This window comes from Homalodisca vitripennis, chromosome X (assembly GCF_021130785.1).
Source record: "Homalodisca vitripennis isolate AUS2020 chromosome X, UT_GWSS_2.1, whole genome shotgun sequence".
In the NCBI taxonomy this organism is placed as follows: Eukaryota; Metazoa; Arthropoda; class Insecta; order Hemiptera; family Cicadellidae; genus Homalodisca; species Homalodisca vitripennis.
In genome coordinates this window covers 21,065,834-21,093,598 of record NC_060215.1, presented here as the reverse complement: position 1 = coordinate 21,093,598, position 27,765 = coordinate 21,065,834, and the positions used below count along the sequence as shown (strand labels likewise).

At 33.8% G+C, this 27,765-nt stretch overlaps 1 protein-coding gene across 1 annotated transcript in view; it reads right to left on the bottom strand.

Moving 5' to 3' along the window:
* Positions 1–3,655, bottom strand: part of LOC124369389 (ephrin-B1) — a 288,727-nt gene extending 285,072 nt beyond the window's left edge. Inside the window, exon 1 of the mRNA XM_046827389.1 lies at positions 3,082–3,655. Within this exon, the coding sequence (XP_046683345.1) occupies positions 3,082–3,293 (212 nt within the window). The 5' untranslated portion in view covers positions 3,294–3,655. The remainder of the gene's footprint in view (positions 1–3,081) is intronic.
* Positions 3,656–27,765: the final 24,110 nt, after the last annotated feature.

Sequence of the window (27,765 nt, the reverse complement as noted above, 5' to 3'; positions counted from 1 at the left end):
TTGTTTAATATGTATGTATTGTTGCCCTACAAAGAGCAAAAGCTATGTACGATAGATTGCCCATTTGAAAATATAGCGGCGAAAGAAAAAAATACAGTACTGCATCTTGAACCTTATTTAAATATAATTAAACCTAAAGGCACAGAAAATGTCTATTTCTCCGAACCACTTGTGTATTCAACCTACTCTGGCGAAAAATACTACATATTCTGTGATTCATATTAGATATTTTTCAGATTAATATTATAAAGTTAATTATTTAGGTATTTCCCAGTACTTTAGTGACCTGAAAAATTGAGATATTTTTCATTAAAAGCACAGCTTGGGAACTTTAACGAATTATCAAAGCATTGTAACAATTATCAGAAAAGGTTTGAGCGAACTGGTCTTATCAAGTCATTTTACTGATGTGATGAGTAGAAATAAAACTTGTTATTTTGTAAATTAGGGCATTTAGGAATCGTGAGTTTAAAAACATATTACAAAACGCGTTATGGCACATAACTACATGAAAAAGTATCCTGTACATTCTTTAGATAACAATATACCATAATTATACTTAAGAATACAACATTCATGTAGCACAATAGTTCGTCCCTGATAGTTCTGAACTCTGACTAGTACAAATATTTACTCTACCAACAATAATATTTAGCCTATGATATGTTCATTCATTACACTACATTAATTACGATTTATTAACTTTTAAATTACTTATTGTTTTGCTAAAAAAAGTAGACTAAGATTGTCTCTGAAATCATCGGGTACAGACGTTTAAAAAGCATTTGACATTTAAATATTTTAAACCTCCTTTGACTAACAGTCTATTGCATTAAACTATTAATTGTATGAAAACAATTGAAATTAGGATTAATACTGTTTATGTTTTAAAGAAAGCAGATTTTTTAAAGAATAAACACGCAAAAAAGGTTAATGACTAATAAATTTAATAGAAGAATTAAGTGTTTTCTTTATGAAAATCTTAAAGCTGACTAAGAGGTGTAAACAATAGTTAATTGGATTTATTTAAATACATATTAATATCTCAGATATTCCTTTTTACTCTGAACGAATAAACGATTAAGAGTACATCAGTTCACAATTACTACGTTTGGTGCAGTGAAATGTTTATTTACTTTCTTTAGGAAGAAATTTTAAGAAATAAAACCTAGGCAAAAGTTTCTCGGTAAAAAAGCTGACTTTATAACTGCAATGAACTCTTAACAGATCACAAATATTACTTGTTTAAAAAAAATTCCATGGGAAGAGAGCGTGTAATAGTGTAATAGCATGTTTTAGTCGTCACATTATGTAATGCCTCCGAGCTGGGGTATAATCAAAATTTCTAATACAAATTCCTACATTTTATCACGATAATTATACATTCCTAGTAATAAAGCGCGCGGTTTAGTATGCAGGTATTGTTTTAAATACGTAACTCAGGTTATAAATTAGCATAATACGAGGCCGAGGCCTAGAGAACTGTCGGGCGAGGCGACCTCTTACTGGCACCCACAACAGAGCAATTAACTTACCCTAGCATGTTAACTGTCGATGAAACTACACATAAGAAAATATCGATGAAACATTCAATTACAACAACGACCTGGCTGTAACCAAACAACGCCCTGAAAGCTTCATCGCTGTTTGAAAGTGAAGAGGGAAAACACTAAATATAACCTATAAAATGAGATTATATGCCTCGAACAAAACTGATGAGAGTGTTCCAAGTGAATATATTGTACACTCTCATTGTTGATAAGTTAATTTCATTACAAGAAGTAACTAAAGCCCAGCATGAAGATGTCAATGTCAGTATTTAAACAAACTCAGTAATGTAATTTTAGTTTTACACGATATAAACTCACGTAACTTATTTCTAACGCTATTTGATTGGTTATTTACAACAAGCGTTAAAAGCACATTTCTATCGTAATAGACGTCTTTTTCGATTTCAAATAAACACGCAAGGATAAAGTATAACGTCAGTAAAGAAGGCCTACGTCAAAGTTTATTGACAAATAGATAAAGAAGCGGATTAGGACATCGGTCATAGTCGGTACAAACCGCACAGATTTCCCAAAGTCTCAATAAAAGACCGGTGTTTTGTTCCCGAACATTTAACGTGGGGGGGAGGGTTTAAATTGACTGCTAATAACGGATCATTAATTGCTAAAAGGAACCGTATTAATGAACGAAATAAAATCGGGGAAATGCGGCAGTTTGGAGACGACCGTCGCCCGTCACCCCCATTGTGGTAGGGAATGTCGTGCTATTCGAGGGTCTGTTGTTGCCGTGTGCGTAAGGAAAGTGGAAGAACTCATAACAAGGGAGAACTAATAGCTGCAGAACGGAATGGCTGGAGAACCTTCGAGTGGGGACTGGGGACGCTGGGACGCATGAAGCCGGTTTTGTCCACTGCCAGTCCCAGTGCCAGTATGCTTACAACATTAAGAACCGAGTTCAACGACACCTTCTACTGTGCACTGCTTCAGCGCCCGGCTCTTGCATCTGCATCGACTAACCTACAATTCGAACATTAGACTTACTTCGTTTTTTCCGATTTCTATGAATGTTTTATACCGGGGGAGGACCAAGTTGCGTGGAAGTTCAAACTCCTGAACACAGCACGAAACGAAGAACGGCATTGATCTGTAATGTTCAATAGTACGGGTTCTGAGGACGTTTTCATCGCGGTCATAGATCGTGATTAATTTATCAATTAAAACATTACCCATCATTCACGCCAGGCTGTATAAAAAGCAAATACATGAATTGGCTATTATCAGTTGAGTTCAATTTAGTGTAAACAAAATTAGAATTTAAAGATTACTAATATGATAGTTCCAATAAACAAATTATTTATATATGTCAAAGACTAAATGACTGAAAATTGCAATACACAAACACGAAAATAATATAACAAGGTACATACACTTACTTTAAACACCTTAAAATTAAGTCAAAAATTGCTATTTTACACCTAATCATGAGTCGAATGACCGTATAAACAATAAATTGATATTTTATAAACATCAAACCTTAACTAATTATTTAACCTGAAATAAATGAAAGACTTACATTGGATTTGTTGTGTTCCAATGGACGTAGAATGATTTGGTGCAGTCGCTAACTGTCGATAACAGAACAGTTTCAAAACATATTAACAACACTAAAGTGAGGCAAGAAGTGACTTTAGCACACGGAAGAAGTAGAATCGGCCGTGTTGCTGGGGAGAGGAATCTGGCCAGGCCCGCAGTCAACGGGAAGGACATAACATTCCCGAATACCATGGTTTACACTAGATATCTTCTCTTTTCACTGGAAACTGCGAAACCTGACGGTTATTATACAAAAGGAGATCTGCTGTCTCGGAGGAAACATCTAGGGGATGGCATTTCCACTATTGATTCCATGTTGTAAACACATATCACGAGGTACACGTTCCTCTAGATCCACACGGTCACACTGAGGTCGGTAGTTTCACATTTACTTTGACACACCACTCGGAATCTAATGTTATACAGTGTATATAACACTCTTGTACGCACTAAATACAACTAGTGAGCTATAACCGTGAACGACTCGTCCGCAACGACACAGACCCAACAGCTTTGAGACTGGGGAAACCTTCTGCCAAGCCAATGGCAATGTAAGCTGCTCGGGAGGGTGGTGGTGGGGAGAACTATGGCCGACGGCACACTAGCGCTCCACAAGGCACCCGCGTCAACTAACCTCTCAATCTCATGAATAATGGTTGCTAAACAACTAAACACATCTTTTTTTTACTCTGCCGTTATTTTATCTATTTGTCAAAGCAAATACTCTTTTCTTCATTGCGAAAAGAGTCTCTTCGAATGATCCACTTTCTTGCAACAAAATGTCAAGAATCAGTTCCCTGTACAGTTGTACTACATATGTTATATTTTACACATCTGCAACAATGTAATTGAATTTTCGGAAATGCAAGTCATTTTTAACATTCAGAAAAATACATTAAGGAAATGCGTTTACATTTCTCTTCCTACGCGTAAAACATCTATGAGTGACTCGTTATGACACAAGGGTCATTTTATAGACTTTCACAGCACAAAAGGTTTTAATAAATGTCTCAGTAAATTAACATACATCAAACATGTTATTTAATCACGTTTTAAAGTCCACGTATTAACATAATTAGGCTATATTAAACATTGCCCTTAGGTAAGACTTTTAAAACTTTTGTTAGTAAGTGATCTACAATTTTTAATATATTAAAAAAATGTAAAGCGTGCTTTATTTTAGAAAGAATACGAAATTTCTTCGTTATTTCTTCGAGCGAGTACGGTAGAAATGAGTGGGAATAACGTGTAGTCTTGTCGATCTTAGGTTATCAAGTTCATAGATGGCCATTAATTAACAGACCAATGGCCTGTTACCAGACCAAGGGCCCAAACGTTGACCAGGGAAAGTTTGGGCCCTACTTATTATAGGTAGATTCCGAACCAGTCAGGTACTGTACTGGCTGATGGACAAATCATATTGTCCAAGGTCCGATTGACATCCGCTAGTCCAAATGGACAGACTATATTGTCTTGACTGCATTCATGCCGTACCCATTTCGACTGGGAAAGGCACGGGTAGGTGGGTATAGGTAGGTACTCTGTAAGAAAGACCTCATAACCTCAAATATTCCCAAACACTACTCCAAGTGTGCTGGACAGAGTATGCCGCTGGCCAGATACAAAACTTTGCTCGAGATAATACAAATTTCTAGCGATAAAATAAACAAATGATTAGTTTTATCTTACAAAAGATAAATGAGATTTACACGCGCTGCGGGATTGTACGGCAACAACATGACCAGTTATCGACGCGGTGACTTCCTCCATTTAGTTTTGTTCGTTATTCAGTCAGAAGCAATAAAAATTTGAACTAGAAATAAACTTATTTCATAAATTCCACTTTAAATAATTATATTGCTGTTTATTAATTTCATCGTTTCTTAAAAGTAAATCCGCGCCTCCGCCATATTTAAGCACTAATAATAAAAGCTACACTCTTGCCCTCCTGAACGAAACTTTGAACAACAAATAAAACACAGAAAACTAAAAAAAATCTTTTTTGCAAAATTATTTCAAATCACTGTGTCTTACAAAATGTACAACTAAATGTTGATTATTCCACAATTTTCCGTTTCAAGTAAATGTACAAAATGAACTTAACATGTTCAGATCACAATAACCTTTACAAAATTATTAAAATCTACATAATTGCCCTGCCTTTACAAAACATTTTTTTACAATCAATTTTCCACTGCCGTCCGCCGAATACAAACAATAACAATCATACATGTACTCAAATGCGGGGCAAAACACTTACATTCTCCATAAAGCGTTTTTATATGCATTTTATTTATATAGGTAATTTCCCATTCAAGTAATTTTTATGTTATGAGAAAATTCAGTTTATATATCACTGTTGAGAATTAGCCTAAATTTGACAATTAGTTTGAACTAAAACCAAAATAAAAACCAAATTTTTAAACTACTTTTGAATATTGCACAGCTTGTTCTGTAATGGAAGTGGTATGTAAAAAAAACTATTTTGGTTTGAAAAGAAAATATAAACTAGAACAATTTCAATAGCAAAGTAATAAATACCAAAGCGTACATACTCTCTATAATAAAATAACAATGTATAATTTGCTCGAAAGCTAATTGTGCTGTGACCACTTTCCCGCAAATAGGCTAAACCTTAAACCACTATACTTTTATAAGATATTTTAAATTAAAGATAGGCCTACGACTTGTACGCATTAAACTGCAGTACCCAGTTCCATGCATAGTAATTTAATAATAAACTGAGCTTTCCAAAGAAACGGATTTGAAGTTATTTATAGCATTAGCTGTAATAACCTAAAATGCCTCAGACTATGCCTTTACATGAAATTTCTCTCCAATGTTCTACATGCAAGCGAAGGCCTGGAATTTTGCTTGTGGTACCGTCGCGTCGGAACGGTAGGCTACTGGCTTTAGCAAAAGGTTCCAATATTCCTTTTGCAATAATATATAGGCCTATTAACGTACTGTTACTAGGTATAACCTTTCCTAGGAATTATACTCCATAATCTTTCAGGAAATCCATAAGATAACATCGTGTAAGCCGGCAATACTGGAACATAAACTTCGTAAGATAGGCTTATCTTGGAAGAGTTATCTTGATTCGATTAAGTCTTTGAGAATGCACGTCATGGCAACCTAGTTAAACGTTTGTTTAGTAAACAATTTTATAAACGTTTGTAAAAAACCGTTTAATCGAGACGACTTGTTATACCACTGAAGCTTGTAAAAGTCAGTAATACTTTTATAAGACAATCTTTTCCTAACAAACAACAATCTTTTTCTTAATTCCCAAATTGATGTTTTCATCTTCTAAATTAGGATTTATCTTTGGTTCATTCGATGTCCTATTAAACATCTTAAAATGAACGCCCTTTCCCTACAATTTATTACACAGTGTTTTTAAAATTAACAGAAGTTTGATAGCATAGTTTGTATATAATGGCTATGGCTTCACCCAATATTATCTTGCTTTACGATCTTAGTTTTGTATATGGGAAAAACTGTTAAGTACAGTTCTGGGTTACGAGTTTATTATTATCCGAAAATAACATGGATTCGAAGCACCGGGTCTACTTCTAAACTGGAGTTAGTAAATTAAGTTTAATTTAATTTAGTTTTTACGTTTTTGACAACTCAGCCATTTCGAATAAATACAGATCTTAAAAATTAAACTTGATAATGACGATGATGATGATTAAACACAATTGTAAACTTAGTTATAGTTAAAAACAGGCGCATTTTTTAGCCCACATAATAAAATATGAGGACCCGTGTTGAAAATTTGTGAAACCAATAGTGTTATTAACTAAATAATTAAATATACCCTAAGGACTAAATATGGGAGTTACAATAAATTTCAGTTTAACCACAGTGTTCATACGTAAGTAAATAATAGTTGTTCAACGTTTTAATCCCTCTACGAATATATTTTAATATACCTAAAAAAGATTTGATCAAATACTATGAAAACCTGATCACCTAATTTCAGTCCTTCCGTTATCTGTTATGTCAGCCCATCAAACTTCATCAAGTGATATGATAAACACTGATCTGGTTAGATAACGTGATTAAACTGTTGACACAATTTGATCTGGAAGTGTTGCGTAATACTACAATCCTTGATCAACTTGATATTTTTTCAACTTCAGATGAATACTAAATCAGGAATTGTAACTAATGTGTAGTATATTATTATTAAATATAGAATTTGGCGTGGTGTCTACGTGATATAAGGATCTATTAAACACATTTCTCAAATTTGGGGCATCACAAAGAGGTTTTCACACTTGAACTGGAGCAGAAGAGTAAATACCCAGAAAAATTTAATAGATAATAAATTAATTGTATTGTTTAATCTGACTAAAGTGATATTGTTAAGGAAGCATGAGGGGACGATAGAATGTTAAGCCTAATGAAGTCTTCAATCTTAAAATCTTATCAAAGAGAGAAAGGAGAGTCGGTGATATTGTCACTGACAAGATTTGAACCGATGGTATTTCTAAATAAAGCCGGAAGTCCAACTTATTAGAATATTCAAATGTAATGTACGTTCTTCTGTAAGCTCCTTTCCTGAAATTGCGTATTGTCTATGACAGATTTATAATTATGTGTATTCTAAACAATGTCCTTTCATGTACATTCTGTAACCACTCGCTAACTGCAAAATTGTGCAACATCGTGTTGAGAGATAATATTTGTTTTTAGTGAACGTCCTGTCATGCGGGCTAGTAAGTCGATTATGTCATCAAACTACGCTGCTTACTAATTGTTGAACTCATTAAAACATCTGTTTTTAATTGGTTCCTGTTTTCACGTTCAATTATAACTGTAGTTTTTAGCATTATCTATAGTGCATAGTGCATACTGTATGATTATTTTAGTGTTAGTAGAATTTATCGTAAGTTAGCACCACTAAATTATTTTATTCTAATTTCTGTCTCAATTTCTCACACTGGGCCAGAGTGCGGTGAGATGATATAATTATAACGGTAAGTGCGTTTGTATTTTTTAGACAACAATTTTGTGCTTAGGAGTGTTAACTCCGGAAAATAAATTCTAAACCTATTTTAAAGGGCGTTCCAGTCTCGCTTGAGTTTGCATCCTAGAACACGTGATGATCTATGACACCTCAGTTGATCTGGTCTGGGCAGAATGCTGCAAGTGATTGATTCAGCTCGTCCGTCGATTTGTCAAAAGCCGCAGTAATTTTCAATCTAGACCCCTTTTTTACTAAGAGGGTGTGATGACGGGCATTTCTTTCTGTGCATAGTGATTTCCAGAAACAAGCGAAAAGGATGATACTTATGAAGATCGTGTTTCTTTCTGTGCATAGTGATTTCCAGAAACAAGCGAAAAGGATGATACTTATGAAGATCGTGTTTCTTTCTGTGCATAGTGATTTCCAGAAACAAGCGAAAAGGATGATACTTAAGAAGATCGTATTTCTTTCTGTGCATAGTGATTATCAGAAACAAGCGAAAAGGATGATACTTATGAAGATCGGTCGTGTCGCGTACCCACCACGCAGTAAAACAACCACAAAACATATTTTGTCGAAATGCGAGCCATCGGGACTATAGGATAGTAAAACTCTATCGTATCCTTAATTTCGATATTCAAGGTGACATTACCACCGGTATAATAGCTCTGGATCTAGTTAAGGACAAAGAGGTCGACTTCAATGCTAAGAATGGTCCCACAAAGACCAAGACAAAGGTTGACGTGAAAAGAGCATCTTTTGAAAGACCTTAATTCCGTCAGTTTAATTCCTACTTCCAACAGGTTTTTATATATTAAACTTTATTGCGACAAATTTAAAATACGATATTCGGTTTTCATTGCCTGTCCACAAAATTTTAAATAGTGTGCTATCATTGTACGAATAACATTCAAACTATTGTACATTTTTAATTACCGTTACTTAATAATAAGGAAGAGACAAACCTATTTTCGACTATTTACCTGTTCCAGACACTAAGTTTTAAGATACGAGTATCATTCACTACAGAAAGTTCGATAGAATTTCCGAAGATTTATAAACCTCACCGAGATAGTTGAGACAACGTTTTGATAACCGAGTATCATTCACGAGAGAAAGTTCAATAGAATTCCCGAAGGTTTATAAACCTTACAGGGATAGTTGAGACAACGTTTTGATAACCGAGTATCATTCACGAGAGAAAGTTCGATAGAATTCCCGAAGGTTTATAAACCTTACCGGGATAGTTGAGACAACGTTTTGATAACCGAGTATCATTCACGAGAGAAAGTTCGATAGAATTCCCGAAGGTTTGTAAACCTTACCGAGATAGTTGAGACAACGTTTTGATAACCGAGTATCATTCACTACAGAAAGTTCGATAGAATTCCCAAAGGTTTATAAACCTCACCGAGATAGTTCAGACAACGTTTTGATAACCGAGTATCATTCACGAGAGAAAGTTCAATAGGGTTCCAGAAGGTTTATAAACCTTACCGGGATAGTTGAGACAACGTTTTGATAACCGAGTATCATTCACGAGAGAAAGTACGATAGGGTTCCCGAAGGTTTATAAACCTTACCGGGATAGTTGAGACAACGTTTTGATAACCGAGTATCATTCACGAGAGAAAGTTCAATAGGGTTCCCGAAGGTTTATAAACCTTACCGGGATAGTTGAGACAACGTTTTGATAACCGAGTATCATTCACGAGAGAAAGTTCAATAGGGTTCCCGAAGGTTTATTAACCTTACCGGGATAGTTGAGACAACGTTTTGATAACCGAGTAACATTCACTACAGAAAGTTCGATAGAATTCCCGAAGGTTTATTAAACCTTACCGGGATAGTTGAGACAACGTTTTGATAACCGAGTATCATTCACTACAGAAAGTTCGATAGAATTCCCGAAGGTTTATAAACCTTACCGGGATAGTTGAGACAACGTTTTGATAACCGAGTATCATTCACGAGAGAAAGTTCGATAGAATTCCCGAAGGTTTATAAACCTTACCGGGATAGTTGAGACAACGTTTTGATAACCGAGTATCATTCACGAGAGAAAGTTCGATAGAATTCCCGAAGGTTTATAAACCTTACCGGGATAGTTGAGACAACGTTTTGATAACCGAGTAACATTCACTACAGAAAGTTCGATAGAATTCCCGAAGGTTTATAAACCTTACCGGGATAGTAGAGACAACGTTTTGATAACCGAGTATCATTCACGAGAGAAAGTTCAATAGGGTTCCCGAAGGTTTATAAACCTTACCGGGATAGTTGAGACAACGTTTTGATAACCGAGTATCATTCACGAGAGAAAGTTCGATAGGGTTCCCGAAGGTTTATAAACCTTACCGGGATAGTTGAGACAACGTTTTGATAACCGAGTATCATTCACGAGAGAAAGTTCGATAGAATTCCCGAAGGTTTATAAACCTTACCGGGATAGTTGAGACAACGTTTTGTTAACCGGTATCTATTCTATTCTTCACTTTAAGGAACCCGAAAAGTATTTAAAGTTAAATATCAATAAATGTAATTAAATCACATAAAGTGACGCTGGACTTCCCAACACCAACCTAACAAGTAGGCAATATTTAGATTAGAATTGGATGAGTAGATGTTAGATCCAACTCCAATTTAAATAAACACTCCCTACTACTCAATATGGTGAACAATATTCAATACACACAAGGGCACAACATAAGCTCGTTTATTGATCTTATGCATTTTGAGGTTTTAATTATGACGTGGTGTCTAATCCCTTTAGTAAGAGCTAACTATAATATAACTGTATGCTTTGTTCATCATAAAACATAAAACTTACTTTGAGAATATGTAACAAATAACTAAATCAAGAAAGTTGTTAGGTTTAAGTCATACCTCAGCACATTTCAATCTGTTTAGCATAGTTAACGCAATCCCCAAGAAATATTTATATATAATATAAAATTATCTAGCACTTTTAAAACTCCCCTAAGCAACGCTTATATAAGTTTAGGAAGTATACATTCGCATACTTACATTCTACTTCTAAATACTTATATTCCTGACATTCATAGTGTTAAAACGTAAATATTGAGATATATTAAGTTAATTAATTATCAAAATTCGTTTTATTAATAGCTTTTTCGTCGAATGATCGACTACCAATAGATAGTAATGTTGTTTTTTGAGTACCTCTATATTAAAAAAGACTTATTATTCTATGATTTTAAAGTTTTTTACCTTCCACTTGTAATATAAATCCGAATATCATGCCCGTCTGAAGGGCCCAGCAGGGCTGAAATAGTAAAATGCCTTGGCAATAACACTTGTACTTGCCTTGATTTCAGTAGACTACTTAAAACGTATCCTCTCTCGGCAACACAATGAGTTCTTAGTTCCCAGATCCCATGCGATTAAGAGATTTTATCTTTCAAATTTTTTCTCTTTATCAATATTAACTTATAGTGAACCATGATCAAATTCTACTAAAACATTTCCATCCCTACTTATAAAAGTAAACAGTAACAGTACTTGGGTTTCATACCACCTCACTATCACAATCAAGTTATTATTTCTCTTTCCTCAGTTCCCTTTTTCCTAACAGGTTATATTGGCAGAAATATTGTTATAATAGACTTATATACTTACAAATAATTAGCGTAAATTACAATTATAAATTACAGTTTACTATAAATGTATTCAATTTAAATTTATAAGCACATTTTATAGAACTTGTTGGTTATGGGGAAAACGTATATCGACAATAGAAAAAAAATACATGGTGAACTAAATAAAGGGCTAAATATTAAGTTAAGTACTTGAAAGTAAACTCATTTAAATATTTCGGTTTTTTATTCTGAACGTTGACCAGATTCTGGGGATCAGTGTTGCTAAATGCTGCCTTGTTTGTAAATATTTCACGCGTGATTTTGTTTCGTTGTAGTTGAATTTCCTGTGAAATTTTCACTGAATCCAACATTTTGTAATTAGTCATGATTATAACTACAGTATTTGCTTTTTTTGCACGTCAGAGGCTGTGACGATTTGACGAACGTCCTGTAATAAACTTTAAACGTGTTGTGAAGTGTACAATTATATTAACAATAATGTAGATTTATTCTGAACGTTGACCAGATGCTGGGGGATCAGTGTTGCTAAATGCTGCCTTGTTTGTAAATATTTCACACGTGATTTTGTTTCGTTGTAGTTGAATTTCCTGTGAAATTTTCACTGAATCCAACATTTTGTAATTAGTCATGATTATAACTACAGTATTTGCTTTTTTTGCACGTCAGAGGCTGTGACGATTTGACGAACGTCCTGTAATAAACTTTAAACGTGTTGTGAAGTGTACAATTATATTAACAATAATGTAGATTTATTCTGAACGTTGACCAGATGCTGGGGGATCAGTGTTGCTAAATGCTGACTTGTTTGTAAATACTTCACGCGTGATATTGTTTCGTTGTACTTGAATTTCCTGTGAAATTTTCAGTGTATCCAATATTTTGTTATTAGTCATGATTATAACTACATTATTTGATTTTTTTTGCACGTCAGAGGCTGTGACGATTTGACGAACGTCCTGTAATAAACTTTAAACGTGTTGTGAAGTGTACAATGATGTTAACAATAATATAGATTTATTCTTAACTTTGACCAGATGCTGGGGGATCAGTGTTGTTAAATGCTGCCCTACTAAATCTTTCACGCGTGATTTTGTTTCGTTGTAATTGAATTTCCTGTGAAATTTTCACTGTATCCAATATTTTGTAATTAGTCATGTTTATAACTACAGTATTTGCCTTTTTTCCACGTCAGAGGCTGTGACGATTTGACGATCGTCCTGTAATAAACTTTAAACGTGTTGTGAATTGTACAATGATATTAACAATAATGTAGATTCGATATCATCAAAACGTACATTCACTGTAATTCTCCAAAATAGTGGAATACACGAGACAAAACGGGAAACACTTTGTTATGTTACACAATTTTAAGTTTATACTTAAGTTAATTATGCATTAAAACATTACACTGACAAGGCAGAAGTGCGCCGCAATTCACTGAGGTTACGTAAGAGGTTACAAATATATAGATTATTTCATTCTCGAGATTTCCTACGGATAGATAGATGGACAATCGTACAAAATATAAGTTCTCGTACAGATGAAGTTTCAAGCAACATTTTAAGTCTACATATGACATTTTTACGACATATTTTGCCATACGATTCATTTAGATTTTTGTTCATTAAATTGGGTTTCAGAGCAGTGTTTAAATAAAAAGTCTACACACTGTTACTATAAAATGATGTATGTGTTAGGATAGTTAGGATTCATGTGCTAATAAGTCACATGTTTGAATCTCTTACATGTGTAATGAGTTGTTTAATGTATTCTGTTCATATTTTCTTGTTGCCATCATGGTTGCCAATACAACAAATGTAAAAATATTTGCTAACGCTCAGTTAAATTCCAAGGAATGGCGTGTACCATTATCGAAATCGGTGTTCCTCATATATAAATAAAGCTTCATGTATAATTTCAAGTCTATAGTATTCTGTTCATATTTTCTTGTTGCCATCATGGTTGCCAATACAACAAATGTAAAAATATTTGCTAACGCTCAGTTAAATTCCAAGGAATGGCGTGTACCATTATCGAACTCGGTGTTCCTCATATATAAATAAAGCTTCATGTATAATTTCAAGTCTATAGTATTCTGTTCATATTTTCTTGTTGCCATCATGGTTGCCAATACAACAAATGTAAAAATATTTGCTAACGCTCAGTTAAATTCCAAGGAATGGCGTGTACCATTATCGAACTCGGTGTTCCTCATATATAAATAAAGCTTCATGTATAATTTCAAGTCTATAGTATTCTGTTCATATTTTCTTGTTGCCATCATGGTTGCCAATACAACAAATGTAAAAATATTTGCTAACGCTCAGTTAAATTCCAAGGAATGGCGTGTACCATTATCGAACTCGGTGTTCCTCATATATAAATAAAGCTTCATGTATAATTTCAAGTCTATAGTATTCTGTTCATATTTTCTTGTTGCCATCATGGTTGCCAATACAACAAATGTAAAAATATTTGCTAACGCTCAGTTAAATTCCAAGGAATGGCGTGTACCATTATCGAACTCGGTGTTCCTCATATATAAATAAAGCTTCATGTATAATTTCAAGTCTATAGTATTCTGTTCATATTTTCTTGTTGCCATCATGGTTGCCAATACAACAAATGTAAAAATATTTGCTAACGCTCAGTTAAATTCCAAGGAATGGCGTGTACCATTATCGAACTCGGTGTTCCTCATATATAAATAAAGCTTCATGTATAATTTCAAGTCTATAGTATTCTGTTCATATTTTCTTGTTGCCATCATGGTTGCCAATACAACAAATGTAAAAATATTTGCTAACGCTCAGTTAAATTCCAAGGAATGGCGTGTACCATTATCGAACTCGGTGTTCCTCATATATAAATAAAGCTTCATGTATAATTTCAAGTCTATAGTATTCTGTTCATATTTTCTTGTTGCCATCATGGTTGCCAATACAACAAATGTAAAAGTATTTGCTAACGCTCAGTTAAATTCCAAGGAATGGCGTGTACCATTATCGAACTCGGTGTTCCTCATATATAAATAAAGCTTCATGTATAATTTCAAGTCTATAGTATTCTGTTCATATTTTCTTGTTGCCATCATGGTTGCCAATACAACAAATGTAAAAATATTTGCTAACGCTCAGTTAAATTCCAAGGAATGGCGTGTACCATTATCGAACTCGGTGTTCCTCATATATAAATAAAGCTTCATGTATAATTTCAAGTCTATAGTATTCTGTTCATATTTTCTTGTTGCCATCATGGTTGCCAATACAACAAATGTAAAAATATTTGCTAACGCTCAGTTAAATTCCAAGGAATGGCGTGTACCATCATCGAACTCGGTGTTCCTCATATATAAATAAAGCTTCATGTATAATTTCAAGTCTATAGTATTCTGTTCATATTTTCTTGTTGCCATCATGGTTGCCAATACAACAAATGTAAAAATATTTGCTAACGCTCAGTTAAATTCCAAGGAATGGCGTGTACCATTATCGAAATCGGTGTTCCTCATATATAAATAAAGCTTCATGTATAATTTCAAGTCTATAGTATTCTGTTCATATTTTCTTGTTGCCATCATGGTTGCCAATACAACAAATGTAAAAATATTTGCTAACGCTCAGTTAAATTCCAAGGAATGGCGTGTACCATTATCGAACTCGGTGTTCCTCATATATAAATAAAGCTTCATGTATAACTTCAAGTCTGTAGTTCAGCTTGTTTTCAAAATAGCCTATCGTACGGACAGACAGACAGAAATAAAATATTTTCAGCTCACGTGTGATAGGCTTCGATAAGATCTGCCAAATTATGCATTGCATTCGATCTTTTCTTTTGTTTTAGACTGTACTGCAATGTACTGTTTGTTGGATATTTATGCACTAGGCCTATACCGACCACACTATCTTGACTGTACTTAGATAATACATTAGCAGGAAGTTATAGTTAGGTCATTTTTGCTCGTAACATTAATGAAATATACAGTTACCTTAGTTTACAACATTATTTATTGCAATTATAAGAAGTGTAGTTCGTTAAGTGTGAATATTTGTTTTTTCCGAGCCCGCGCTGATGGTCGGAGGCATTTATGATTATATTCTAGACGATTCCAGGTAATGAATACATATATACAGATATAAATGTACGTTCTATTAATTTAAAACATTAACAAACCTAACCTAACTACAACTTTATACCAATTTTGTACCCACTTTGCTAGGCAACATTGCTGCTTTCTGGGAATTTATCAATTACTCATAATGTGCAATTTACGTGCGCACGTGCATAATTAAAAAAACCCCAGATTTTTCAAACCTGTCATTAAACATATTTATTATTGTTTAATGAATATTCTTTACATTTTAGTGCCAAAAGCATACAAATTTTTCCATTTTTACATTGTACGAACCCAAACAAATGTGGTCGGTAAAATGCACAAGTAACTCTTCTTGTTTGTTTTTTACGTGGTTGCTTTGGAGAAGCTTATCTAAACGATGTGGTCGATTGTTTATCAGTGAACTTTGGTTGGGCCATATTACCATATTACCTATATATTCTGTCCATTTTCTACCGCATTCCAAACTGTAACTTTTCTCACGTTGTTTGAGCTATTGACCAACATTGTGATGATTCCATTCACAGGAGAAGTAAAAGCTGTAGGAGAAATAAGCTGCGGTACTTCGGATAGTTTATAGAATCCATACCACGACACATATTTATACATCTTACACAAATATCCCGGATATGGGTCTGTCCAGCAAATCCTAGATATTTCCTAAAACTACATCAGAAACTAAAAGATTACTTTGTAAAGTGGTTACAGATACAAGTATCAAATAATAATCATAAACACGTACTGATTCAAAACTATATCTTAACATTAGGATTGGGATTGGGCCAATGGCCGAGCGGTCTAAGACATTGGACTTTGAGTCCGAGTTAGAGATAGCGCAGGTTCGAATTCTGTCTGGACCCTTGCACTTTTTATCAGTACCATCGACCTTGTACTGTATCGACTCTCCCCCTTATTCTGTTTGATAAGATTCTCGCACAGGACAGTGGCCCGTGAGGACGGGCGGAATAAGGCTTAAAAGGGGATCGGCGTCTCCTTAAAAAAAAAAAAAAATTAAAAAAAACTATGTTACACTTTTTGTAATCTGTTTTGTATTAAAAAAATTAAATGTAAGTGATGAACTAGCGTAAAAATATTAAATATCTATGTACCTCAAACACACATATAATGGATAAAATAAAACCATGAATCACAAAATTAATGTCCCCGTAATTACAAAAACAAACAAAGAGGTGTAGTATATCAAATCATTCTGTTAGTGGATATTTGAGAATCGGGTTCAATATATTATACAGATTAATACGTTACGTGTACGTAATAAGACAAAAAAATACAGGTACGACAAAAAATGATGAAATCTGTAGACGTCCGTCAGAATTGTAGGGCAGAGGCAGCCAAGCGACCGGCTGACGGGCGGTGGCGGTGTATCAGTTGAGGGCCACTGCGATCGCAGAGATGCTGTCACTTCCGACCAAATCACGGAGATAAGTCAATCATTTAATGATTATTTTGCCTCTGTTGGAGCACAGCTGGCTGGTGATCTGTTCCCTGTGGGACATCCATAGGTGGAGGACTCTGGACACACCGCCGCCGCCCGCCCCGCCCGACAGAGCAATGTCTTTGTCTTGCAACCTGTCATTGTCACGAGTCTGTGGCATGAGATGGAGGTCTGCACCACAAACTTTAGTTTGGTTATATGTTCTTACGTTCGTTAATTTCAGTATAAAACCGGTCACATGTTTAACGAAGTTTGTTTTTTACGATGGAAGGATTGTGAAGGAAACAGGATTTTTCCGGACATTCGCTATCGTTCAGTGAACCAAAAACCAAAACCAATCAGTAACACTACGTTTTCAGATCTGCAATCTGATCTCTTCTTCAGGCAAATAACTAACCGAACACATATTACAAACTAGGTTAAAATAAACTAATCATACCAGAGCGTTGTGACACGCCTAAGTCAGGAATCACAACCACCATGTTGTGTCAACTTCACTAAATCTAAAACATGCACTTAATACAAAACTAAACAAAACACCAATTATTAAAACAGAACTACAGAATACAGGTCACAATACGTCTGCAGTAGTTGACGTCATGGGCCTCTGGTCAGTCGTAGGTGGTTGATTGGTTTAGGCTAAAATTAATTATGTAATTATCATAAAAGTAAATATGTGTTGGATTAGTTATTTCCCTGAAGAAGAGATCAGATTGCAGATCTATAAGCGTAGTGTTACTGATCTTTTGTTTCACTGAACGATGGAAAATTTCCGGAAAAATTCTGTTTCCTTCACAATCCTTCCATCGTCAAAAATAAACTTCAAACAAAGAAAGAGTATAATTATACATCATTTTCGTGTCAACTTCTTTTTTGTATGATTGTCTGCCTATCTGTTCGCAGGACACTTTGAAAATGAAATAAGCTATAGATTTGAAATGTTGTATTCAACCTTGTCGAAACCTATAAGTAGACCCGTGTGTGGCGTACTTCCACTTCGTGTATACAAAGGTCAAAGGCGTGCCCACATCTGACCAGACGTGGGATGAAGCTTACGCCACTGTTCGTAAGGACTGAACACGTACAGACTAAATGTTCGGTTACGTTTAACTGTAGTGATCACCGACTTGTCCAGGTATTCTAAGAATGCACTCTTGCGGTGATTCACGGTCAGTCGTCTCGTCTGTGGACGTGGCATCTTCGAGTAGACATTCGACGCAACAGTATAAACGTCCAGAAATTATTCTTGATCATAAAACCTGTTGAGTCCCGCACGTCCAATATATCAAACCGCGTCTCAGAAGACTAATGCCTTACACATACGCTGGTGCCGATTGCCCACCTTTCGTAAGTGCAAACATTTTTACTTTGGCGTTTTACCACGGCTTATAGTTACTATACCGTTTTCGGTCTCGGTGTATCTCATGAGAACATTCAAGCCGAAGATTTCTTCAGTTACATTACAATTAGAAGACAAAGCGTATTTCATGATACCGATAATTGTTATGGTACGATGTACATACGATACTACAATCCTAGGAGATAACACAGATAGTACGTGATAATTGCCGTAGAGGATAATATTATTTTGTAAACTACAATCCTAAGAGATAACACAGATAGTACGTGATAATTGCCGTAGAGGATAATATTATTTTGTAAACTACAATCCTAAGAGATAACACAGATAGTACGTGATAATTGCCGTAGAGGATAATATTATTTGTAAACTAACAATCCTAAGAGATAACACAGATAGTACGTGATAATTGGCCGTAGAGGATAATATTATTTGTAAACTACAATCCTAAGAGATAACACAGATAGTACGTGAATAATTGCCGTAGAGGATAATATTATTTTGTAAACTACAATCCTAGGAGATAACACAGGTAGTACGTGATAATTGCCGTAGAGGATAATATTATTTTGTAAACTACAATCCTAGGAGATAACACAGATAGTACGTGATAATTGCCGTAGAGGATAATATTATTTTGTAAACTACAATCCTAAGAGATAACACAGATAGTACGTGATAATTGCCGTAGAGGATAATATTATTTTGTAAACTACAATCCTAGGAGATAACACAGGTAGTACGTGATAATTGCCGTAGAGGATAATATTATTTTGTAAACTACAATCCTAAGAGATAACACAGATAGTACGTGATAATTGCCGTAGAGGATAATATTATTTTGTAAACTACAATCCTAAGAGATAACACAGATAGTACGTGATAATTGCCGTAGAGGATAATATTCTTTTTGTAAAGCTACAATCCTAGGAGATAACACAGATAGTACGTGGTAATTGCCTTAGAGGATATTATTATTTTGTAAACTACAATCCTAGGAGATAACACAGGTAGTACGTGATAATTGCCGTAGAGGATAATATTATTTTGTAAACTACAATCCTAGGAGATAACACAGGTAGTACGTGATAATTGCCGAAGAGGATATTATTATTTTGTAAACTACAATCCTAGGAGATAACACAGATAGTACGTGGTAATTGCCTTAGAGGATATTATTATTTTGTAAACTACAATCCTAGGAGATAACACAGGTAGTACGTGATAATTGCGTAGAGGATATTATTATTTTGTAAACTACAATCCTAAGAGATAACACAGATAGTAACGTGATAATTGCCGTAGAGGAAAATATTATTTTTGTAAACTACAATCCTAGGAGATAAACACAGGTAGTACGTGATAATTGCCGTAGAGGATAATATTATTTTGTAAAACTACAATCCTAGGAGATAACACAGATAGTACGTGATAATTGCCTTAGAGCATAATATTATTTTGTAAACTACAATCCTAGGAGATAACACAGATAGTACGTGATAATTGCCGTAGAGGATAATATTCTTTTGTAAGCTACAATCCTAGGAGATAACACAGATAGTACGTGGTAATTGCCTTAGAGGATATTATTATTTTGTAAACTACAATCCTAGGAGATAACACAGGTAGTACGTGATAATTGCCGTAGAGGAATAATATTATTTTGTAAACTACAATCCTAGGAGATAACACAGATAGTACGTGATAATTGCCGTAGAGGATAATATTATTTTGTAAACTACAATCCTAGGAGATAACACAGGTAGTACGTGATAATTGCCGTAGAGGATAATATTATTTTTGTAAACTACAATCCTAGGAGATAACACAGATAGTACGTGATAATTGCCCGTAGAGGATAATATTATTTTGTAAACTACAATCCTAGGAGATAACACAGATAGTACGTGATAATTGCCGTAGAGGATAATATTATTTTGTAAACTACAATCCTAGGAGATAACACAGATAGTACGTGATAATTGCCGTAGAGGATAATATTATTTTGTAAACTACAATCCTAGGAGATAACACAGATAGTACGTGATAATTGCCGTAGAGGATAATATTCTTTTGTAAACTACAATCCTAGGAGATAACACAGATAGTACGTGATAATTGCCGTAGAGGATAATATTATTTTGTAAACTACAATCCTAGGAGATAACACAGGTAGTACGTGATAATTGCCGTAGAGATAATATTATTTTGTAAACTACAATCCTAGGAGATAACACAGATAGTACGTGATAATTGCCGTAGAGGATAATATTATTTTGTAAACTACAATCCTAGGAGATAACACAGGTAGTACGTGATAATTGCCGTAGAGGATAATATTATTTTGTAAACTACAATCCTAGGAGATAACACAGATAGTACGTGATAATTGCCTTAGAGGATATTATTATTTTGTAAACTACAATCCTAGGAGATAACACAGTAGTACGTGATAATTGCCGTAGAGGATAAATATTATTTTGTAAAACTACAATCCTAGGAGATAACACAGGTAGTACGTGATAATTGCCGTAGAGGATAATATTATTTTGTAAACTACAATCCTAAGAGATAACACAACACAGATAGTACGTGATAATTGCCGTAGAGGATAATATTATTTTGTAAACTACTACAATCCTAGGAGATAACACAGATAGTACGTGATAATTGCCGTAGAGGATAATATTCTTTTGTAAGCTACAATCCTAGGAGATAACACAGATAGTACGTGGTAATTGCCTTAGAGGATATTATTATTTTTGTAAACTACAATCCTAGGAGATAACACAGGTAGTACGTGATAATTGCCGTAGAGGATAATATTATTTTGTAAACTACAATCCTAGGAGATAACACAGGTAAGTACGTGATAATTGCCGTAGAGGATATTATTATTTTGTAAACTACAATCCTAGGAGATAACACAGATAGTACGTGGTAATTGCCTTAGAGGATATTATTATTTTTGTAAACTACAATCCTAGGAGATAACACAGGTAGTACGTGATAATTGCCGTAGAGGATATAATTATTTTGTAAACTACAATCCTAAGGATAACACAGATAGTACTGATAATTGCCGTAGAGGATAATATTATTTTGTAAACTACAATCCTAGGAGATAACACAGGTTAGTACGTGATAATTGCCGTAGAGGATAAATATTATTTTGTAAACTACACAATCCTAGGAGATAACACAGATAGTACGTGATAATTGCCTTAGAGCATAATATTATTTTGTAAACTACAATCCTAGAGATAACACAGATAGTACGTGAATAATTGCCCGTAGAGGATAATATTCTTTTGTAAGCTACAATCCTAGGAGATAACACAGATAGTAGTGGTAATTGCCTTAGAGGATATTATTATTTTTGTAAAACTACAATCCTAGGAGATAACACAGGTAGTACGTGATAATTGCCGTAGAGGATAATATTATTTTGTAAACTACAATCCTAGGAGATAACACAGATAGTACGTGATAATTGCCGTAGAGGATAATATTATTTTGTAAACTACAATCCTAGGAATAACACAGGTAGTACGTGATAATTGCCGTAGAGGATAATATTATTTTGTAAACTACAATCCTAGGAGATAACACAGATAGTACGTGATAATTGCCGTAGAGGATAATATTATTTTGTAAACTACAATCCTAGGAGATAACACAGATAGTACGTGATAATTGCCGTAGAGGATAATATTATTTTGTAAACTACAATCCTAGGAGATAACACAGATAGTACGTGATAATTGCCGTAGAGGATAATATTATTTTGTAAACTACAATCCTAGGAGATAACACAGATAGTACGTGATAATTGCCGTAGAGGATAATATTATTTTGTAAACTACAATCCTAGGAGATAACACAGATAGTACGTGATAATTGCCGTATAGGATAATATTATTTTGTAAACTACAATCCTAGGAGATAACACAGGTAGTACGTGATAATTGCCGTAGAGGATAATATTATTTTGTAAACTACAATCCTAGGAGATAACACAGATAGTACGTGATAATTGCCGTAGAGGATAATATTATTTTGTAAACTACAATCCTAGGAGATAACACAGGTAGTACGTGATAATTGCCGTAGAGGATAATATTATTTTGTAAACTACAATCCTAGGAGATAACACAGGTAGTACATGATAATTGCCCTAGAGGGTAATATTATTTTGTAAACAAAAATCCTAGGAGATAACACAGGTAGTACGTGATAATTGCCCTAGAGGATAATATTATTTTGTAATTCAATATAATATAGAAATCGGCACAACACAACTTGCGGTAAAGGTGGCTATGTTGATGTTTATAACTCAGGTTTTAGTGTTACTGTTGCTCGATGATGTTGCCATATAAATTCTGATCTTCCACTGTACACTTGGTTTTCTCGATTTGATCTTTTCCGTGCATTTTAAGACACCTAAATTTGCGTAAGTCAGATCTAGTGCTTCTTGTAGTTATCAGATTCATAATTTTATAATGTCCTATTGTGTATAAAATAGTACATCTCTCACGGATCTTTACTTGTTGTTAGTTATTATTTTGTATTCTTATAATGATGCAAATTCATCAATCTCCGAATTAGCTGCTATTCAAGTTTTCCCACATGGGTATGACATAGAGAAATCAAGTGCATCAAGTTACAATTCAGAACACTCTCTTGACAACAAATATTTAATTAATTTCAAATCTCATTAATGTAATTTATTTAAAATCTAATCAGAATACCTCTATAACATTCATTTGGACAATTACCAATTAGTCCAGAGCTAACTGCATTCTTTATAAATAATAATTACTCTGTCAACAACCTCATTATTCTAAGATATACATACTCATTATGTCACAGTTTTTATCTAAATTACTAAAAGGTTATTCCCGTATTAATTGCTCAGTATTCTTGTAGCAATAGTCGTAGATAGTTGGTACTTTGGAACAATAACAAATACTAAAAATATGATGGTACTCAGGGATGACAGATTTGAACTCCTTCAGATGTTTCCATTTTGAAAGGGGAAATTGGATTTCGCTCATAGAGTCACTTACTTCAGCAAATTGCATGACTCTTGGGGGGAAGGTTTGTACTTATATTTAAAGTTCAATTTGATCTGTACAATTTCAAAAGAATCATATTTTACGCAACGTATATATACAAAAGTATGCTATCACTATTCCACGACGAATTGAATAATTGACTTATACAAATTGAATTAAGACGTATTGTTTTTTGTGAGTACCTGACATATTCATAAGGCACACACATGTCTACCTCTCAAGAGCTTTAAAGTGTTCTTTAACCAGATGTTTCAGAAAATTTGTAACATTATCTGCAACTAAGAAATACAACAAATTGTTACAATTTGGAGCTAAAACAGAAATACTGAGAGGATTAAACATGTTTCAAGGGTATTTGGTAAAAATGTCTAGTTTGGTTTTGTCAGTATTAACATTTACAATCGGGATTAACCAAATTGTAGAAATGTACATTTTGGTTTAAAATACATTGCAGAAGCACCAATATGATATTTTTTTATATCTATATTAGACAGTAGATAAGGTTGAATGTTTTATATATATATATATATATAAATATATATATATATATATATATATATATATATATATATATATATATAAAATCATTTATAATTTTATGCAGAGATAACTATAAGATAAGTTAGGTAAAACTTTTTTAAATTCTTGTACAATATATGTATTATTGATAAACATCGTTTTAGCAATTTTCAATTCGGTTTGGTAAATTATTTGTCTCTTGGTTTTCTCTTGACTGTTCAGAGTTATTACCGCTATAGTTGGAAATATCCTCAATAGTTGAAAATATCATAAATAAGAAGAGCAAATTGAAATAATTTCCTTTGATAGTATATAAAAATCAACACATTGACTGTTGATCTTTCACATCAATAAATTAAATTCAGTTTCCTACTAATATGATTCAACAAAAGCAATAGATTTAAGACTACACTATAGTGGGCATGATCTCTAGATTGACAACAAGTTTTGTCTGTAGGACCTTTCTCTCAAGAGCTATTCCATATACACGGGTAGACGGACAAATAGTCTGACTGACTGATTGCTCTTTGACATATTAACTCCAAAATCAATAGGGTTTTTCCTTGGACCAGTGAAATTCTGCACAACAAGTTTTGTCTGTAGGACCTTTCTCTCAAGAGCTATTCCACAGACATAGTCAAACGGATAGATTAACAGACTGTCCTTTGACCTTATAGCCCAAAATCATCACTTTTTTTCTCATGCCAAGAAGAACTTATGTGTTAGCTTATGTTGAATAGTTGTTTATCGTTTCGCTGTCTGTGTATTTGAACAGTTATTTGTTATTATAGTTATTGTTATTTGTGACTGATCCGTTACGATAACTAGAGACAATGGAAGTTGGATATGACGTGTTAAGATTATTTGGTATCTGTTAGTGTATTAAGCCAATTTCCAAAGTAATGGCGTAGTAATTTATAGGATATGAAGATTACTTAAAATTTCTACGTCGTATGTAGACTAAATACACTTTATATAACAAAGAAATATTTGGAAGTAATAAACAATTATGATGATTATGTAATTAGGGATACCAACTACAATTCTCTTGACTCCAGCTAGGCGTGAAATTCATAAAGTCAACTTTTACAACCACCTCAGTGGCTCTTATCCTATCATAACATCTATATAGAATTGTACTCAATTATTGCCTTTTATGTTAAAATAACTACGTTATATTTAAAATATTTGTTTTCAACTTGTAATACTAAGTCGAAATGCTTTAAGGTTAGCAGTTACAGAAATGTATGATAATGTAACCATTATTTGATAAAAGTTATTACACAGAACTAAGACAAATAGAATAATAAAAGCGAGACATGACGTAATATTTAATTACAGTTTTAACTTGTACTGGCCCAAGAAACAATCCCAAAAATGTCACTAGAACTCTTCAACTACCAGTATATTTTCATACACAAATCTTACAGACGGTAATTTAAGTAAGTTTCAAACCAGAAAATATGCGATTTAACTGTACTGCGAAACTAAAATCATATAAGTTATTGGTGATCATTTGAGGATTGGTTAGGGGAAACCAACAATCTTATTTGTCAAAGTGAAGGTCTCTTCTATTTTTCTTATTTTTAATAAGTATTGCGTTTTAAAGGTACAGTATGTCTCTCTGGAGTACCTCCGAATCTGTCACAGGCTTTAATACAAACAATTGTAAACTAGAACACATGCAATACGAGTATAGCATGCATGTAATACGGGGCTACACATAACGTAGCTATGGTAGGAAAAGTTGATTCAATGTGATTATTGAGTTTAGCTCCAGTTCCCTAATTGGGAATCAACCCTTACCATCATAGCTACGTCATGTGTAGAAAACTCGGTTGCTCCACCGTGCTCAGAGATCGTCATCATAGTGCACTCAATTGTGCACCTGATGAGATTACCACTTCACCTACATTACACTATGTTTTGTGTTCTAAGTGTCTCTGATGTCAAAACCATGTAAAGAGTTCGTTTTGGGCTTCCTCGTCTCCAACATTTTTGGATCTCTTCAGACGAACATGACTCCAGATTCCAGGAGTCAAGTCTGCGACAGCGTCAGATTCCAGACGCTGCGCTAAGAGAAAGGTGAATTATAGCTAACTCAACAATCACTGAGATAAAATTTAAAACTGGTTTATAAATATGAACACATCTCTAACCCTTGAATCTTTCACTTCGGAAACTTACATTTTGGTGTCAATGTTAAATATAAGATTATCTTTTATTCTAATTGTTTGTAATTTATATTCAGTACCTATAGAATGTACCAAAATAAATTCAATTTTTTATGTAAACGGCATTTTTTAACCGTTCATGAGCATTGAGACACTAAAATATAAGTCTCTAAAGTGAAACATTCATGGATTTGAGACGATTCCTATTCCTAACGCAGTTTTGATTCAATAATTTTTTTAACCATTCATGAGCATTGAGACACTAAAATATAAGTCTCTAAAGTGAAACATTCATGGATTTGAGACGATTCCTATTCCTAACGCAGTTTTGATTCAATAATTTTTTTAACCATTCATGAGCATTGAGACACTAAAATATAAGTCTCTAAAGTGAAACATTCATGGATTTGAGACGATTCCTATTCCTAAGGCAGTTTTGATTCAATAATTTTGTTTAACCATTCATGAGCATTGAGACACTAAAATATAAGTCTCTTAAGTGAAACATTCATGGATTTGAGACGATTCCTATTCCTAACGCAGTTTTGATTCAACAATTTTTTTAACCATTCATGAGCATTGAGACACTAAAATATAAGTCTCTAAAGTGAAACATTCATGGATTTGAGACGATTCCTATTCCTAACGCAGTTTTGATTCAACAATGTTTTTAACCATTCATGAGCATTGAGACACTAAAATATAAGTCTCTAAAGTGAAACATTCATGGATTTGAGACGATTCCTATTCCTAACGCAGTTTTGATTCAACAATTTTTTTAATCATTCATGAGCATTGAGACACTAAAATATAAGTCTCTAAAGTGAAACATTCATGGATTTGAGACGATTCCTATTCCTAACGCAGTTTTGATTCAACAATTTTTTTAACCATTCATGAGCATTGAGACACTAAAATATAAGTCTCTAAAGTGAAACATTCATGGATTTGAGACGATTCCTATTCCTAACGCAGTTTTGATTCAACAATTTTTTTAACCATTCATGAGCATTGAGACACTAAAATATAAGTCTCTAAAGTGAAACATTCATGGATTTGAGACGATTCCTATTCCTAACGCAGTTTTGATTCAACAATGTTTTTAACCATTCATGAGCATTGAGACACTAAAATATAAGTCTCTAAAGTGAAACATTCATGGATTTGAGACGATTCCTATTCCTAACGCAGTTTTGATTCAACAATTTTTTTAATCATTCATGAGCATTGAGACACTAAAATATAAGTCTCTAAAGTGAAACATTCATGGATTTGAGACGATTCCTATTCCTAACGCAGTTTTGATTCAACAATTTTTTTAACCATTCATGAGCATTGAGACACTAAAATATAAGTCTCTAA